Source organism: Simochromis diagramma, unplaced genomic scaffold (genome assembly GCF_900408965.1).
Source record: "Simochromis diagramma unplaced genomic scaffold, fSimDia1.1 OVJJ01000816.1, whole genome shotgun sequence".
NCBI lineage: Eukaryota > Metazoa > Chordata > Actinopteri > Cichliformes > Cichlidae > Simochromis > Simochromis diagramma.
In genome coordinates this window covers 2,861,934-2,880,697 of record NW_024386908.1, presented here as the reverse complement: position 1 = coordinate 2,880,697, position 18,764 = coordinate 2,861,934, and the positions used below count along the sequence as shown (strand labels likewise).

Genomic DNA, 18,764 nt, shown 5'->3' with positions numbered 1-18,764 from the left:
TCCCGTCCCAACAACCATGCCACTCTCACAGTCACTGTCATATTTATTCTGATGCTCGGTTTGAACTTCAGGAGTAGACTCAGTTGTTGCCATGTGATTTACTGATTAGATATTTGTGTTAAGGAACAGCTGAACAGGTGTAGCAGAGAAAGTGACCAGTGAGTGCAGGTTTATAGTTTTTATATTGTACCTTACTTCAGTATGTAACCTTCAGTATGTAATATTGCACAGTATATACTTCAGGTGACTAATTTGATTTATGCTACAGTGTAATCAGATTCACAGCTCTTCATCATCATGGCCCTCTTCATCATGGCCCTCTTCTGCTTTCTTCACTTTCTCCTTTATAATTTCCCACCTGCTGAGGGAATTAACTAAAGAATGATGTGACATTAAAGATAGATAGATAGATAGATAGATAGATAGATAGATAGATAGATAGATAGATAGATAGATAGATAGATAGATAGATAGATAGATAGATAGATAGATAGATAGCTTAGCTTTCACGTAATCTGTAAATAAATCTCCTCACTTCTTTTTTAAAAGTCTTGCTCTGGTGCCTTTCTCTCATGCAGATGTGAAGATACATGAATAGGTAAAGTTCCCCATTCTAAGCTAAGTAAAAGTCTAGTAATTGCCACAAATACTGTATTCCCATATAGTCATGTGTTGCCTTTCTGCAGAGGTTATTCAGGGTAATGAATATCAAGAGGCGACGTATGACGCACAGCATTAACCTCTGTTTGATTAGCAGCGACCCAATCATCTCAGACACTGACATCAACACTCCCATGCACGGTTAGCACCTGCATAAAAGGTTTTTCAAAAATAGAACAAGTGCCGGCTTTTGCTGATGAATCCAAAAACAATGCAGCCATTATCCCCCAAACACTCTGACGGTGAATGGGGATCATGTCAAGATCTGTCGATTGCCTCATGTAAAACCACAAATGGCACTGCAACCGCTATCTGCTGCGGGGTTGTTTATCACTGCGGTAATGACGGTTGATGAATGTTTTGATGGAATTTTAGATCTGCTTCATGGCCTGGTGACCACATTGATCGGTGGCATTAAAGGTACAGTTGTGTTTCAATATAAACAAGAAGGTTGCTGTGCCACCAAAATTCAAAACAAAGGACTTTAACCTCCTCTCACTACTAAATTGATTTACATGTCTTTTACAGTAATAAAGGGTCTCTGTAGTGACTAAAATTATTAATTTCTCTGATACTGAAAGTGTTATTGTTATATATATATATTATATATGTATTATATATGTATATATATGCCAAGAGAGCTTCACAAATTACAGCAAATATAACACATATGAATATCACAAGTAAAGAAAAGAGCAACAAGTTGCACCTCAACCAGATTCTTTGGTAGTCATCAACACACTCCTGGCATTATTCTGGCTGGATATTGGACTACTTTTCAGTTGCCAGGAAGTAACAGTTGGCAGCAATTCAACGAGACAAAGAATTAGACTAGACTGATGCTTTAAGTAGGCATGTGAGGTAATATGGGAAACTCCAGAGTACACAGTTAAAAACTGAACACAGTTAAAACTAAACAGCCATAGTAAGACAAGGGAGCTAAAATCCAATGCACACAAGAGAAGCGCTACCAAAAAATCCCCAAAAAACAGGATGTATGCCAAACAGAAAAACACCTACCACAGAGACTAAAATATGACAACATGATTGAGGGAATAAAGGTGAAATAAATGGAAAACTTGAAGCCTAAATTCTAACCTATGAAGAAACTCAAAAGATATTCTTCATAAGCCTGTCGTACAGGAAACCATTAATCTGAGTTATTATTGGTTTTTCACAAACTGCTTTTGCAGTTAAATGAGCAGCTTTTGGCTTAATTGGTGTTAAATAAATAATAGCATGGTCTAACAGGTCATGTTTTGTAGTTTATCTGAGGTTGTAGTCTTCACATTTTTAAGATCTAATAAGGAATAGATTATTTGTCTTATGCCCTGAAACATAAACCATTAAAACTAAAGGACTGACTGTACATAATATAACCAGAAAGAATGTAAGCTTCATTAATTTGTAATATAATGAAATAACGATGCAAATATTATTAATAATAATAACAATAAGAAGAAGAATTATTGATGAACAACAATAAGACAGAGGGTCATTTTATCCAGAGACCAGGCGAGCTACACTTAAGGCCAGTGTAGCATCACTTCTCTTAATAATATCTGAATGTAATCCAAAATATTAATACAAGCTGGTTGTTTGGAGCTGTTTGAGCCTTTTCTCTGAGTTTCTTAAAGAATGTTTCAAGAATTTGTATCTTCAAATGGGGACTTACGTGGACACATACATGGTGCATAAGAGATCTTCATTATATTATATATTATTTATTTGCAATCACAAAAAACAGGGTACAAAACTCAGTCTGTCTCCAAACAATGACCTCCACCCTGTTTCAGTACTATGGACAGATCTCTTCTGAACAAAACAAACAGTGCTGTCCTTGGTTCTGAAATCTGAAACAATACCCTTTATTGTTGTTGATTTTAATTTTGTTATTGCTTCTTTGACTGTCTTTCTATTTACACAAAAAGATCAAACAGAGAGGTAAAAAAAAAATATGGACGCAAACACTAACAATTAAACGGGGAAGTAAAATGTATCCAATAGTACTGAGCAAAAATTTTGAGGCACCCCACATTTCTTTACATGTTGCACAGAAAATTAGAAACATTTATTGAAACATGTCCAAACATAAATGAAAATACAGTACATCTGCTCTTGTTTTTTGGGCCTGTCACTACTATTTTTTTTTCTTTTCTTCCGTTTGCCCAGCTTTCCCCTCCCTTTAAGAGCATATCTCAGGACACCATGCTGAGATATACACGTTTCTGTCTAAAAGCTAAAAAAAAAAAAGGAATAAGTTTTTGAGACTAGCTGATAGCAACAGTGCTGCTGATACGAACTAGTTCTTTGTTGTTATGTGTAGACATAACGCTGGTTCATTCCTCGAGTTAGGTGCCTTTTTATTTTACATTTGAATGATTCATTGTGGTGTGGTGCTTAACAAACAAACACATCTTCTGAAGACGGTCAGCTATGAGTGAAAAAAAAAAATTTTTCCAAAGAAAAACTTCTGATGAACTATTACTCAAGACCACTAAAAAGATTACAAGGAAGTAGGGTAACATAGTAACAAAATTAAGACAGGCTCAAGAAGTTTGCACATTACTGTATGTACAAGACATTTTGTGATCCATAGCTAATTCGTATATAGCACACAAAACTTTAGGAAGTAAGCAGAAACAATTACTACAAGGCTACGGTATTTCTAAATCTAACCCACTGTTATTAGAAGACTAAAATTTAAATGATTAAATGTTTAATCTTTCCTGCTTCTTAGTCAACCATACCTTTGTTTAGGCACAAACATATATTTTCGTTCCTGGAAAATATTCATGGCTCTTTAGGAATTAGATGTCACAAGCACACGTCGATGAAATAAAGCAAAGAAAAAAAATATCTAAATTCTAGATGTACGCGTTTCATAGGTTTTCCTGTCGCTTGCCGTCGCTACGCATAAACACGGAAGTTACAATACTGTGGCCGTGTTGCATTCGTAAACACCCGTAAAATCGGAATTCCTCTACTCCAACCCAGAGAAATGTCAAAATATGGTAAGATTACTTAACTGTGACTTCCACCTTACGTAAAATCCAAACAAAATAGCACCTTAAAAGTTAACCATACTTTCTCTATCTATATCGATTTTAGCTGTCTAACAGTCCTTTAAATCTGTTAAATTAGAATCAAAGTTCATTCATTTCATAATATTTCACTGAACTTTTTCACTAATGGCTTTTAAGACAGTTGCTCACTTAACTCCAAGTGGATTCAGTTTCATATTTGTAAAATGTTAAGCGTGCGGAGGTCGTAAATGATGTCTTTTTAATTTTAAAATTTCTAATTTCCGAGGCTTTTTAAATGCAGCATCAGTCTCATGTGCGCTAAATCAACCTCGCTTCCTCGAGAATAACTTTAAAGTATTTTTGATATTTCAGCCCGACAGCCAGTTGGGCTTCCACGTTTCTAATGTGTGCAGACGTCTCCTCGTTATGGCGGAAAGTGTCCGAGAAATCTTTTGACTGTTAAAACAAATTTAGGCGTCTTCAGAATACTAAGGGTCTGGTTTTAGCTAGGTTCTGTTAGCTGATCATTTCAGAAGAATGGAAAATAAAAAAGAGAAAACGTTTCAGTTTGTGGTCGTGGGGGGTGGCATCGCTGGCGTGACATGTGTGGAGCAGGTGAAATGAGATGAATGGCATGTAAAAGCTTTGCTAGTACAATGCGTGTGCCATGTAGCTACTTAACGTACATGTTAATCTACATTGACAGCTGTCGTCCCAGATTCCGTCCGCTGACGTGGCTCTGATAACTGCAGGTCCCCACATCAAGGCAGTGACCAACTACAAGCAGGTCAGAGGGACATTGATGACGATGATGGTGGCGGTAGCTCAGTGGGAGCTTCATCTCTGACAGAGTTATGGATTTGTTCTCACAAACTCCCACGTTACAAATGCATGCGCTCATGTATTTAAAGTCATCAACTGTACTAAAAAAAAGAAATAATCAGTATTTCATTATGATGATTCATTATGATTCACATACAAGCTGCCTTTAAAAACATAATATGATCATCATGGACACACTGTATTTTACTGTTCGGGTTTGACTATCAACAGGCTATCTTATCACTTCTCTGAATGGCTTTTAATGCTGTAATTTTCCACTGTCCTCCTTTCAAAGGTGTCCAGGACACTGGAAGAGTTTGACGTGGAGGAGCAACCATCTAGTGTTCTGGAAGAAAAATTCCCCAACCTTACTATCATCCATTCTGCTGTTAAATCACTCCACACAAAGTCACATGTAAGGTTTGGCCGCATGTAGGATGCATATGTGACAGCAAAGGCCACACATGTTGTTTACTTACTGTAATTATTGCAGAGTGCAAACTGATTTCATGCAACAAGCACTTTACTATTAACTGTGTACTATTGCCACCTTGTGGACATATGGTGGGCAGGTTCCATGGAACAAGAATGAGATTATTGTTGCAGTACAATAGTGAATTTCACTATAATGAACGGTGCCTCCGTTTAGGAAAACAGAGGAGATGGTGCGTCCTCTGTCTCATGAAAATAAATGATCAACATAACAGTCAAGAGACTGCGTTTTATATCATAACTTGCAAATATGCAAGCAATTTTTTAAATGTGGTAATTGAAATATAAATGTTACGCAATGTTGTTATAGTTTGCCTGATATGAAAGTTTGCTGCTTTCCTTGAAGCACTTTGTTACGAGTTTAGTGACATGTCTCGTAATCAAAGATAATGAGCCAAATCAAAGTTCAAAGTGAAGTGAAGGTTGTCGTGAAGTGAAGGTTGTCGTGCAGGTCAGTCTGTACTGGTTGTGCCTTCATTTTAGACGTCAGCTTTTAGGATTATCAATAATTAATTTGACTTGAGAGGTGCTGAGAGCTTTAATAAAGGTGAGTGTAGCAGATCTTCAGCTGGAAAAGAAAACTGTGTTATGGCCTGCATAACACAACACAAAAAGAACATGGGTGAAGGATTAAGGATGAGATTTGGTTTGATGAGTTGTTTTTTTTTACATTGCAACCCCTTCTCAGGGATTTGCGTCTCCTCCTGGATCGTAAATTAAGATCTTTTGTGTGTTAGGCAAATGTGTTAAATGCTTACAAGGTTAGGAGGATTAAAAGACGACCTTTATGTTTAAATCACACCTTTTTTCAAGAAACAGGTTGTCAGAGACAACAGTTAAAGCTCACAATTGATTGCCATTTCCCTTGTAATGCTCCTCTCTTCGTCAGTGTGTGGAAACTGCAGATGGCCGGGTTTTTGGTTACAAGAAGCTGTGTATCTGCAGCGGTGCCAGACCCAAGCTGCTAACCCAGGACAACCCTTATGTGCTGGGGATACGGGACACAGATAGTGCTCAGGTACAAGCCAAATCTTCTGGATGTTTGTGTAGCTAGTAGCATGTGGGTCTGAAATTCCTGAGGAAACTAACCTCATAAGACTTTCATAGTAACACCAAACAGTTTGTCCAAAGAAAACAGCTTGACTGCTTGTCCTTGTATTTTAGTCCCTCTTCTCTGGTCTTCATTAAGGTGATATTACTTAACTGGATGTGACATTAGCGACTAATTACCAGTCTACTAACCCTTTGAGCTTCTGTACAACTAAACAGTGTTTGAATTTCAGCTATTACAGCTTCTGTAAGATCTTATTGGTTTCACTGAACAAAAAAAGGGTGTTTGTGTATTTTCTACATCTGCATTAGTTACACATAGTCTGTCTGTAAATGATTGTGTTTTATTAATAACCTTTAAACATAGATGAGTCACTAGTTTTCTTTGTTCTTTTAAAGGAGTTTCAGAAGAGGTTATCCAAAGCTAAGAGGATTGTTATTGTTGGGAATGGAGGAATTGCCTTGGAATTAGTGTAAGTCTGCTGCAGCCAGAATGCCATTTGAGCCCACAGTTATTCATGCTTTACTGAGTACTTGTGAACTTTGTGATCTTTAGGTATGAGGTGGAAGGCTGTGAGGTGATCTGGGCGGTAAAGGACAAGGCCATAGGAAACACATTCTTTGACGCAGGAGCAGCACAATTCCTCATCCCATCGCTTGAGGCCGACAAACCCCAAACAGCTGCCCCCTGTAAGAGGCCTCGCTTCACTACAGAGGAAGCAGCTCCCGGAGGCTCACACATCTTCACAGCAGGTTCTTTCTTTTCCTTCCTGTTCTACACTTCTGCTCTTCTCTCCTTTAGTACAGAAAAAAGTATATAAAGCAAATGTTTGTCTTCTCTCAGATAGAAGCTCGCAAGCGTACGGTCACGGTCCTACGGATTCTGGAAGTGCCCTGGGTCCTGACTGGCATGAAGGAATAGCTCTTCGAGGAGCAGAGCAGGTGAGATCCTGTATGCGTGGTTGAAGTCTGTGGGGAGTAAAAAAAAAAGGCTAATGTTCTGTTTGAACAAGGTCCTAAAATGTCTTACATGTTCTGTTTCTGTGGGAGTTGAATTTTCAGAATGTGTTTTTAACTTAAAAACAGTACAGTTAATTTGGGAAATTAGTTTTGTGATCTTTATCTAAATGCATGTCACTTCCTCTGTGTTGTTCCGCCTTTCTAAGATACCTATTGTTATATTTTACAGTGCAGTTAAATGGGTTCACACCCTAACGCCCATTAACTTAATAGCATAGCTGCGGGTACCTTCTGTTGGTTCATTATCAGATTCATAGTCTCAAAATCCCTCTTGAACCTTATCTTGCTACTCAACAGCTATAATGGAAAAACATTTTTTATTTTAGTAGTTAAGTTAATGTCATTGAACTGTAGAAAGTCAAATGGGATTAAACAAGGATTAAAACATTTTGCTAACATTGCAAATAAGGTTTAAAAAGCTTTTTCACCCAGGTTATACTTCTTTTCCAGTCATGCTGACCACTCAGTTTTAACTGTGCATTCATAATGTGCTTTATTCTAAAAGCTTTATCTGACTGTCGTGGCCTGTTTAAAATCATCAGTTAACCAATCATGTAAATCTTTTGACTCCTCCAACAGTCAAAAGGCACATAAACAACATGCAAATTCTACACACACAGGCCCAGTGCTATCCACTATGAGATGTTACAGAACTCTTCCCATAAATTTCTATTCAGGTTTGTTTCAGTGCCATGTCTCCTCATTATACAGTCACAGTCAAAAGAAAGTACACCGTCTGTCAGATCTAAGATTTTACATATCAGGTCACAAAATTGCGTAAATACAGACCTAAAAGCCCAGACCTACAAACTGCCAAAACCCCTGCTTGTAGAAAGGTGCTCACACTTGCTGATGATGAGTTAATCATCTGCATTTGATCAGCAGCACCTGACTGCTGCTTACCCTCTTAAGTCATACGGAAGCAGTAAGCAGTAAGCAGTGGTGTTCCACACGCTAGTTTTGTGTTTCATGTGATCGCGTATTTAACTAATTCTAAGATCTGCTCAGATGATTTTTAATCTGTCTTGATATGTCGAACCTTAAACCTAAAAGAGGGTTTCTTTTTACTGTGACTGTACAGTAAAATCTCTAACAGATGATGTAAAGTTGTTTGTTTCAGACATGGCAAAAATGCAGTGAGAGAAATGGGGAAGTGGTTATTTCCACTTCGGCACACAAAAATAACGTAGGCTGTGGTGGTGAGGCAGCACAGAATTACTGCTAACCTCGTTCACAACTACACGAAATGCTAAACAAGTGGACAATCTAAAAGTTTAACAGTATTAGGTTCTAAAGTTGCTTTTTGCTTCTTTTTAACATTGTTTTACTAACCATTTCAGCCTGGTTGCAATAACACTAGCCTCATAAGGCCGAAATTAATGGTTGTAGCTTATGTAAAAACTAAAAAAAAATCTTCGAAATACAGACTTTTTGGATTACTAGACTCAGTGAGTCCCTGGGTTAGCAACACAACAATAATTTGTCTGACCATCAGTCACAAATCCACACTTACTTTACTGGCAGGGATTAAATATCAAATGATGTGTTGTATGGCTCACTGCACATAGACACATTTAGTAGTTTATAAAAGCCTGAGTGTAGCACACAGTTTATCCTGTCATACTGTCCTCCTGTTCTGACGAATCCCCTCACACTGCTGGCATTTGCTCAGGTGTCCCACAGAGTTTCAGTGGAGTACCAGTGTGAGGTGGAAAAGATCTTCACCTGTGAGGAGCTTCATAAATCCCCAGAGCAAACACTAAGAACTGAGTGTGGTGAGGATTAAATTTACTGCTCTGTGTTTTTCTCTGACCCTGCTCCTTTCTTGCTCACTTTTTTGTTTGTTTTTTTACACTCTGCCCTTTGTCTGAGTAGGAGACTGGCCAGTTTACGTCCGGCTGACTAATGCCCAGACATTTGGCTGCGATTTTGTTGTCAGCGCCACAGGTGTCGTTCCAAACACTGAGCCCTTTCTCCAAGGCAACACGGTAAGAAAACTCATCCATATGCAAAGTGGAAATTCCTAGTGACTCTGCCAGAGCTTTCAGGCTTTGGGAACGTTGTTGTTTTGCATTATTATTAAATGCGTTCGTGCCATTTGTCATTCATCGTACGGTCATGCGTCTGGCCAGTACCGTGTTAGATTTTACCAAAAGTTGTTGAGCTGCACACAGTTTCATGACTGTATCTGCTATGCTACATTAAATACTCATGTTCCCACATAAAGTGCCTTTTCCCTCTTGATTCCCAAGTGTTTTCAGCCTCACTAATAGTACACACTCTACCTCTTCTCGTGTCTGCTCACTTCGATGTAATGTTCAGTGTTTTGCAAGGCAAATTGCATGAGACCTACTTGTACGGCTTATCTATTTTTGTAAGTGGAAATGTGGTTTTAATGCCTCTAGATGTCAGTAAAGCATAGGTGAGCTTTTTCATTACTCTGGTTTTTCAGCCTGTTTGGATTTCCAGCAAAGTGCCACTGCATCAAAGTTAGTGTAAAGTCTACAGCAACCACTCTGATTTACTTATATGTACTACATCTTCCTTTGTTTTGTTTTTTTATTACTGGTGCTGATCATTTCTCTGTGTGAAAGTTTGTGGTTGCAGACGATGGCGGCCTACAAGTAGATGATCACATGATGACATCCGAGGCAGATGTGTACGCTGCAGGTGACGTGTGCACTGCGTGCTGGGAGCAGAGCCCTCTGTGGCAGCAGGTAAAAAAACAGTCAGTTAATCTACAGTGCAGCATTTTTCTCCTTTAAACATTACGTACTGCTCATGTCGTTTAAGTAATCCAGTGTAAAAATTAGAAAAAGTAGCGTACCATGTGTTTCCTGATTTTTGACTTAAAACAAAATTATAATGCCAAGCAATTGTTTCTGTTTTAAGCAGCTTCTATATGTGGAAAACAATTAAAAGTTAGATAATTAGATGTATTAGCTTATGCCATGGCAAAGCATCCATCTGTCCATCCGCAAGTCATAGGAATTGCTACTTCTGGACACAATGAGCAGCTAATCATCTTAATTGTGCTCAAGGTCAAGATTGAGATCTTATGGGTCATTTTACAGGCACAGTTTTCACAACACTCACTACTCCTTCTAGACAATTGGACAGATTTTAGTGAAACAAGATTAGTTTGTCCCAGATATGACTGCTTGCAAGGCTTCTTTATATTCAATTCAATTCAATTTTATTTATATAGCACCAAATCACAACAAAAGTCACCTCAAGGCGCTTCATAGATACAGAGAAAAACCCAACAATCATATGACCCCCTATGAGCAAGCACTTTGGCGACAGTGGGAAGGAAAAACTCCCTTTTAACAGGAAGAAACCTCCAGCAGAACCAGGCTCAGGGAGGGGCGGGGCCATCTGCTGCGACCGGTTGGGGAGAGAGAAGGAAGACAGGATAAAGACATGCTGTGGAAGAGAGACAGAGGTTAATAACAGATATGATTCAATGCAGAGAGGTCTGTTAATACATAGTGAGTGAGAAAGGTGACTGGAAAGGAAAAACTCAATGCATCATGGGAATCCCCGGCAGCCTACGTCTATTGCAGCATAACTAAGGGAGGATTCAGGGTCACCTGGTCCAGCCCTAACTATATGCTTTAGCAAAAAGGAAAGTTTTAAGCCTAATCTTGAAAGTAGAGATAGTCTCTGTCTCCCGAATCCAAACTGGAAGCTGGTTCCACAGAAGAGGGGCCTGAAAACTGAAGGCTCTGCCTCCCATTCTACTTTTAAATACTCTACGAACAACAAGTAGGCCTGCAGAGCGAGAGCGAAGTGCTCTAATAGGGTGATATGGTACTACAAGGTCATTAAGATAAGATGGGGCCTGATTATTTAAGACCTTGTATGTGAGGAGCAGGATTTTGAATTCAATTCTGGATTTAACAGGAAGCCAATGAAGGGAAGCCAAAACAGGAGAAATATGCTCTCTCTTTCTAGTCCCTGTCAGGACTCTTGCTGCAGCATTTTGGATTAGCTGAAGGCTTTTCAGCAAGTTTTTAGGACATCCTGTTAATAATGAATTACAGTAGTCCAGTCTAGAATTACTAAAAGCATGAACTAGTTTTTCAGCGTCACTCTGAGACAGGATATTTCTAATTTTAGAGATGTTGCGCAAATGGAAGAACGCAGTCTTACATATTTGTTTAATATGTGCGTTGAAGGACATGTGTTGGTGAAAAATGACTCCAAGGTTCCTCACAGTGTTACTGGAGGCCAAGGTAATGCCATCCAGAGTAAGAATCTGGTTAGATACCATATTTCTAAGATTTTCAGGGCCGAGTACAATAACCTCAGTTTTATCTGAATTAAGAAGCAGAAAGTTAGCGGCCATCCAGGTCTTTATGTCTTTAAGACATTCCTGCAGTTTAACTCATTGGTGTGTGTTATCTGGCTTCATAGATAGAAAGATGCTCTGTCATCTGCATAGCAGTGAAAATTTATGCTATGTCTTCTAATGAAGCTGCCTAGGGGGAGCACGTATAATGTAAACAGAATTCGTCCCAGCACTGAACCCTGTGGAACTCCATAATTAACCTCAGTGTGTGAAGAGGACTCTCCATTTACATGTACAAATTGGAGTCTATTAGATAGATATGATACAATATCCCCGTGCTTTTGAATTCTCAGTAGTTTGTACAATACAACAAAACTTTTCCATTTCTTTCTGTGAAACAAGCTGTGAAACTGCGATAGATGTGGGTTTTAATCGACACTGAAAGGTGTCAGTTTAGACCCAGCGTGCCAGCAGTAATTCAGTTCGCTGACTTAACGACAAGTTTAATGAAAAATGGTTTGAGAAAGCGCACGCTTGAACAGGCTTACAAAGCTAACTGCACTGCATGGTGAAGGTGTTTCAAACTTTAAACAAATGAGATTATTTAAGAAAATAATTATATCTGGATTTTATTTTTTAAATTAAGAAGCATTTGTCAGTATTTTTAAACTCATTACTTTACTTTGGAAATTAATTTCTCCTTTTTTCCCCGTCACGGTGTATTTTATTTTGTTAGTTTAATCTTAGAAAATGTTTAATTCTGCTTTTTTATGGCTGTAGTCATCCTGTAAAACATGATCGCATACATACACATAAAGATTTTTTGCTAAAAAGAAAAGTAGGCTGTAACGTTTCATACACAATGTTACATAAAGACACTTCGCGCAGTGTTAGAAAAGTGTGGAGAGCAGCTGTCATATTTGCACTGTCATGCATATTTGAATGTAACACTGTGTATGTGTTGTGTGTACAGATGCGTTTATGGACGCAAGCTCGTCAGATGGGTTGGTATGCAGGCCGTTGCATGGCAGCACACATCCTGTCAGAACCAGTGGAGCTGGACTTCTGCTTTGAACTCTTCTCACATATTACTAAATTCTTCAACTACAAGGTAAGAGATGTTTTACTAAAGTGCAGCAAAGTTATTTAAATGATAACTAATAGGTTAAACATCAACTATGCAAAGTGGAAAAGTTTTCATTCTTTTCAAGGTGATTTCACAGGGCCGCATGGTTTTAGCCTCAAGGTTGATTCACAGTGCTTTTTTAAAAAACATGTCTCCTTCTGATTATTCCACAGGTGGTCCTACTGGGAAAGTTTAATGGTCAAGGGCTTGGGCCAGACCATGAGCTGCTGGTACGCTGCACTAAAGGCCAGGAGTATGTCAAGGTGAAACTGCAGGGATAAACAATGTGATGACAGTAAATGGTAAAAGGACTGGTACTTACAGTGCTGTGAAAATGTATTTGCCCCCTTTCTGAATTTTTACTTATTTATTTTGACATACTTATCAAACTTACATGTTTCAGATCATCACACAAATTATATCAGACAAATATAACCCGAGCACGAACAGACACATCCTGAAGTTTGCTGATGACACAGTGATCGTCAGTCTTCTGGTGGGGGACGAGTCAGGCCATGGGCAGGTTGTAGATGATTTTGTGGATTGGTGTGATGAGTCCTTCCTTTCACTAAATGTGTCAAAAACTAAAGACATGATTATTGATTTTAGGAAGTCCTCTTATAGCTCATCCCCTACTATCATTAAAACTGCTGATATTGGGATCGTTGAGAGTTATAAATATCTAGGTGTGGTACTTGACCATAAACTGTGTTTTGAATCTCATGCTGATGCCACTCGTTTTAGAGTACCTCTGAGGAAGACCAAAAGACTCAAGGCTTCTTTTGTCCCTACTGCATCCTGTCTCCTAAATGGCATATAACCGTCCTGGGATTTTCTATTACTATTATTGTCATTTTATATTATGTTTTGTTTACTTTTATCCTGCTGCTAAACTAATTTCCCTTTTGGGACAATAAAGAATTTGAATTGAATTGAATTGAATGTATTAATGGCTATCCCTGCCATTATCTCACTGGAGTGGAGTCCTAAACCCTTAGAAAATAAAACCTTGCATTATTACCCTTCCCAAACTGACAGATGTTAATGACTTTCTCTCATCTGTTTTTGAGTGTTTTAGATTGTGACATGATGTGTTGTTTTTGAGAACTTCAGCCTACATCATGGCAAACAACATCTTGTTACAACAGGTCTGACAGTAAACAAACCTGGGTGTAGCTTGTGAAAGTTAACTCAGCTTTTGAAAACTATGTCATGGCTCAACAAGGGTGGGACAAAAGCATTTTTCACACAGGGCCAGGTAGCTTTGGATAGCTTCATAGTCATCATTTAAAAGCTGCATTTTGTATACACTATCTACAAATGGAGTTCCAAGGCGAAAACTGCTGTCGAAAAAGGCTCATCTCACATTTTCCAAAAAACATCTTGATGATTCCCAAGACTTTTGGGAAAATATTCTGTGGAATGGAGAGACAAAAGTTTAACTTTTTGGAAGGCTTGAGTCCCGTTCCATCTGGCGTACAGCTAATACAGCATTTGATAAAGAGACAATGATACCACCAGTCAAACAAGCAGCAAAGCAGTCCTCGTGATGGTCGAGGACTGCTTTGCTGCTTTAGGACGACTTGCTGTAATTGATGGAAACATGAATTTTTTTTCTTCTCACAAAATCCTGAAGCTCAAGCACACTTTGGTTATGCAGCAGGTCAATTATCCAAAACACCAGCATGTCCACCTCTGAATAGCTTAGAGCAGGGGTGTCCAACTCCAGGCCTCAAGGGCCGGTGTCCTGCAGGTTTTAGATGTGTCCTTAATCCAACACCGCTGATTTAAATGGCTAAATTACCTCCTTAACATTAAGGTCTCCAGAGGCCTGGTAACTAACTAATCATTTGATTCAGGTGTGTTGACACAGGGTGATATCTAAAACGTGCAGGGCACCAGCCCTTGAGGCCTGAAGTTGGACACCCCGGGCTTAGAGAGAAAAACAAAATAGAGGTTTTGGAGTGGCCTTGTCAAAATCCAGGCTTGTATCAGACTGACGACCTTAGCACAGTGCTGAAGGGAGGGCTTTAAAGTTGCCTGTACTGAAGTGTGCATGCACATGCAGAAATACTTTTTCACAGCATTGTAACTTCTTCAGTCTTCAAAATTAAAATCACCAAAGGCTAATCTGGAACCCAGAAATCAATGGGAGCTGCCAGGGTGTCTTTGTCTTTTGTATACAGTCTTTAGCTAATATCAATATTTTGTCCATCTCATTGCAATTAAATGTTTGTTCCAGGTTGTTCTCAGTGGAGGGAGGATGGTGGGAGCCGTGCTTATTGGAGAAACAGACCTGGAAGAAACATTTGAAAACCTGATACTCAACCAGATGGATCTGACGCCATATGGAGAAGAATTGCTTAACCCTGACATTGACATAGAAGACTACTTCGACTGAGCTCTGCTGGAGAGTTTGAACAATGGCAATTTGCTGTGTGAAAGAAAGATTATGTTTGCAATAGTAAATGAAATTATTTATTTTTGCTTTAAATAAAAAAAATTCTAAACCACATGCACTAAATTGTTGGTTGAAATATGTATTAGGTAAAAGTATTTTTGTAGCAGTATATACAATACCGTGCAAGTCTTGAGCCATCCCCCATTTCTTCAGAGTTCAACAATTTATTGAAAAGTGCAAACAGATGTGGACATTTGCACAAGCTTGAAAGTCAATATTCGGTATGACCACCTTTATTCTTCAACACAGCCTGAACTCTCTTAGGCAACATTTCTTGTCATTTCTTCAAGCAGTCTTCAGCAATAGTTCTCTAGGCATCTTGAATGATATTCAAAGCTCTTCTTTGGATATTGGCTGTCTCTTGTTCTGTTCTCTGTTAAGATGAACACACACTCAGTAATATTGAAGCCCAGGCTTTGTGGAGGCCAGTCCATGACTGATAGTGGTCCATTGTGCAATTTTCTATCTAGGTATGCTTTTACTGCGTTATCTGTTTTTGGGATCATTGTCACATTGAAATTGAAGCCATTTCCATTTCAAATATTTCCAGATGGTATGTATGGTTATTCAAAATCTGATTGTACTTTTCTGTGTTCATAATTCCATGGTTTTTGACCAATCGCATTAGACACCAATGGCTAATGCAGTCCCAAACATGACAGAGCCTCCACCAGGCTTTACAGATGGCTGTAGACACTTAATGTGATTCATCCCTCTATAAGCTGCTTCAGATTTTCAGCCCAGTTATTGTGTAGCCTTTTCTCCTTGTTTCCCTTCATTAAGAATGGCTTCCTGACATCCACGCTTCCAGTGAGAAGATTTCTGATGAGGCTTCAGTGAACAGTAGATCAACTGGAGGGCGAGAGGCATCTCTTATTGCTGGATTTTTTTCATATTGCTTAAAGACAAATACTGTTCATCTGCTATAGGTTTTAGGCCTGACAGTTTTATCAATTTTTTAAGGACACCCTGCACACCACGTTGACATACACCAAGTTTTGTTTTTATTATTATTATTACCAATAGCTCTTTGGAAATATTCTTGTTGATGCCAAAATACAATTTTATACCCATGAAACTGCATTATCTTTCTTTCATTAAAGAAATAAAAATTAGTGAGAAAGTAGCCAGTGTCTAAAAGAAAATGTTGAAAAACCTTCAGAGAGTATTGAAAACTATTGCTCAAGAGCACTTTTCAAAATTCCAAGAAGGTCTAGCTGCTTGGAGGTAAATAAATAGAAATGGGTGTGGCTGGAGATTTTCCACAGCACTGTAAATCCATCACTCTATTGTCATGGTTTAAACTAATCATGGTTGATTTAAATCAGATATATACTGAGGTACAAGATACACAGGGTAGTATGAAAATGGCATGCACTAACACTCACTTGACCCATTGATTTTAATAGGCAAACGTGTTCTACGTGAGAGCGAAAAGGAAAATCTCTTTGTTTCTATGTTGTCCTAGTAACTCGTGATCAGATTTCAGCCTGAGCAGTAACTAGAGCTCCTCCCAGGCCTCAGCAACAATCTAGATTGTGCTGCCCATTGTTACTGTGAGACGTTGCTTTTGTGGTATAACTACTTGAAAACCCACCAAATGACAAAGGACAAGAAACATTAAAGGTGTAATGATTTAATCATGACCAGAACGCCCACACACTCAATTCTCGTGTATAGTTTACCTTTAGGCTTCTGTTTGTAGGTCAGTGGTTTTATTTAGTCACATCTATTGACTGATTGGCTGAGTGAGCACCAAAGGTTGAGTTGACTCACTGGACTTGAAAAGTGACAAAAAATAACGATGTAAATGAGCAACAACAATTGTGCAACACAGAATGATATCCTTGTCTTTTTAGTAAAGAAACATGAACAACAAACTCCTCTGCTGCTACTCCTGCTGCTGTTAAAGTTTCTCTGGGCTAGACCACATTTTCCCATTTTGGTCAGTTGGAGTTGCCCAGCAATCAGCAGGAATTGACACTGTGATTGCACTGAGTGGTTTTCCCTGGTGTACCTGCACAGGTGGAAAACGGGGAATTGTTTACAGGGTGAGTCAACACTGCTTAGGTGGCCAAATGAATCAAGATAAAATTCAAGTCCTTGTTTATATGCAAACTGCTGGAGTGGAGGGCAGGGCTGAGATGCCAGGTGCCACTGTAGACAGATTGTGTGTTACTAAGCAACTGAGATCAGGCATAAACATTAGTATGGCAAAAAAGACAGAAAAGGATTATATGCCTAGTTAATTTCCTGCTATTAAAGTTGATATCGCTGAAAATAGGCAAATATGAAAACCAAATAAGATTTTATAATCTTTAATAATCTGTTTTAATTGACTGATTGATTGACTGGAAGTCCCAACTACCCCCAAATTTTGGGTGGTGGCCAGTCCCCCACACCCTGGCATGGGTGATTATAAAGAATTCATAAACATGAATCTGAATCAGCATACTTTATTAATCCCTAAAGAAATAACTGAGGGTTACAGTTGCTCCAGTACAGTAACAGAAACAGACTAGATTATTTAACAATACAATATGTTACAGATTTAAGAAATAGCACGATATATACAAATCACTCAATAATAAATATCAAGGATTGACAGAGGTGATTATAAATAAATATCAAGAAAATCGACAAGAATATTACAGAGTAGAAAAGAGCGTGTTGTTGTTGTACAGGAAGATGGCCATAGGCAGGAATGATTTCCTGCGTCATTCAGTGGTGCTTTTTGGTAATCTCAGTCTCCCACTAAACATGCTCCTATGGCTAGCCAGCATGTCATGGAGTGGGCGGGAGGTATTATCCAACATTGTCTTTATCTTAGACAACATCTGCCTCTGACACCAGTTCCATCCCCACAACATTACTGGCCTTGCGGATATATAAGTTAAGGACATTACTAATGCTCTGTTTTCATCTTAGCATTTAGAAGAGGTAACTGAATATATGTGTCCTTTTCCAAGTAACCTATATTTCACAACAGCATAATATAATAGTGGAAATTATTTTTTTGGCACATTTATATTTTTTTTTAATATGGCCACCCCTAAAAAAAAAAATTCCGGAGGTGCCCCTGCCGTTCAGTCGCACCCATCACCGAGAGGACAGTTGAAACCATTGTAAGACATTGCTCAACCTCACCATTATGTGTGCTATTGACGTCACCTGAGGCAGGGTGTGATTTGGGGTTTAAACACCCCAGGGTTGGGAATAGATTGCAGGTGCATTGAGGAGGATGAAACCTCCATGCTGAAGTTCATCAGAAAACCACAAACACACAAAAAGTACCTATTCTTTGACTCCCCCACCCACTGGAGCACCAGTGGGTGGTGGGACCTTGGGGTGTTGAGGACCCTACACCACTGACAAAAACATTTTCCCTCTAAAGAAGAAGGGAAAGAAAAGGAACACATAAATGCAAAGAAAGCACTTAAAACATGCAGTTAACCTTAACTGGGCCTTCATTATATCAGCAAAGATGTCTCAACATAGGAGAGCCACCTCAACACGACAAGACTCAGGTGTACATCTGTGCCTTAAGGACAAAGGGCACTCTTTTGAGGACCCCAATGTTAACCTTTTGGACCAGGAAGACAGGATGGTTTCTGTGAACTAATATTGTTGAAATGAGGTGGTGGATTATGAAACCAGGTATCACACTGTTTCTATGAACAAATATTGTTTCTGTGAATGAATTTTCTCAAAATGAGGTGATGGCTTAGAAAACCAGGTATTAGCTACTTACAATGACTGACTCCTCCCTAGGCGTTTCAATCCCCATTCTTACCTTACCTCAGGTGACGTCAA

The 18,764-nt window shown here is 38.8% G+C and overlaps 1 protein-coding gene across 2 annotated transcripts; it reads left to right on the top strand.

Moving 5' to 3' along the window:
- Positions 1–3,641: 3,641 nt before the first annotated feature.
- pyroxd1 (pyridine nucleotide-disulphide oxidoreductase domain 1) lies at positions 3,642–15,005 on the top strand. 2 transcript variants are annotated; one of them, XM_040036072.1, is made up of 13 exons: positions 3,642–3,674; positions 4,393–4,473; positions 4,804–4,923; positions 5,890–6,018; positions 6,450–6,523; positions 6,607–6,803; positions 6,895–6,992; positions 8,743–8,845; positions 8,946–9,058; positions 9,665–9,787; positions 12,338–12,475; positions 12,664–12,753; positions 14,733–15,005. In XM_040036072.1, exons 1-13 carry the CDS (start codon positions 3,672–3,674, stop codon positions 14,889–14,891), a joined length of 1,428 nt encoding a protein of 475 aa, XP_039892006.1. In that variant the 5' UTR covers positions 3,642–3,671; the 3' UTR covers positions 14,892–15,005. The 2 variants fall into 2 exon arrangements, with proteins under 2 accessions (XP_039892006.1, XP_039892005.1); XM_040036071.1 differs by lacking the exon at positions 3,642–3,674 and adding an exon at positions 3,969–4,301.
- Positions 15,006–18,764: the final 3,759 nt, after the last annotated feature.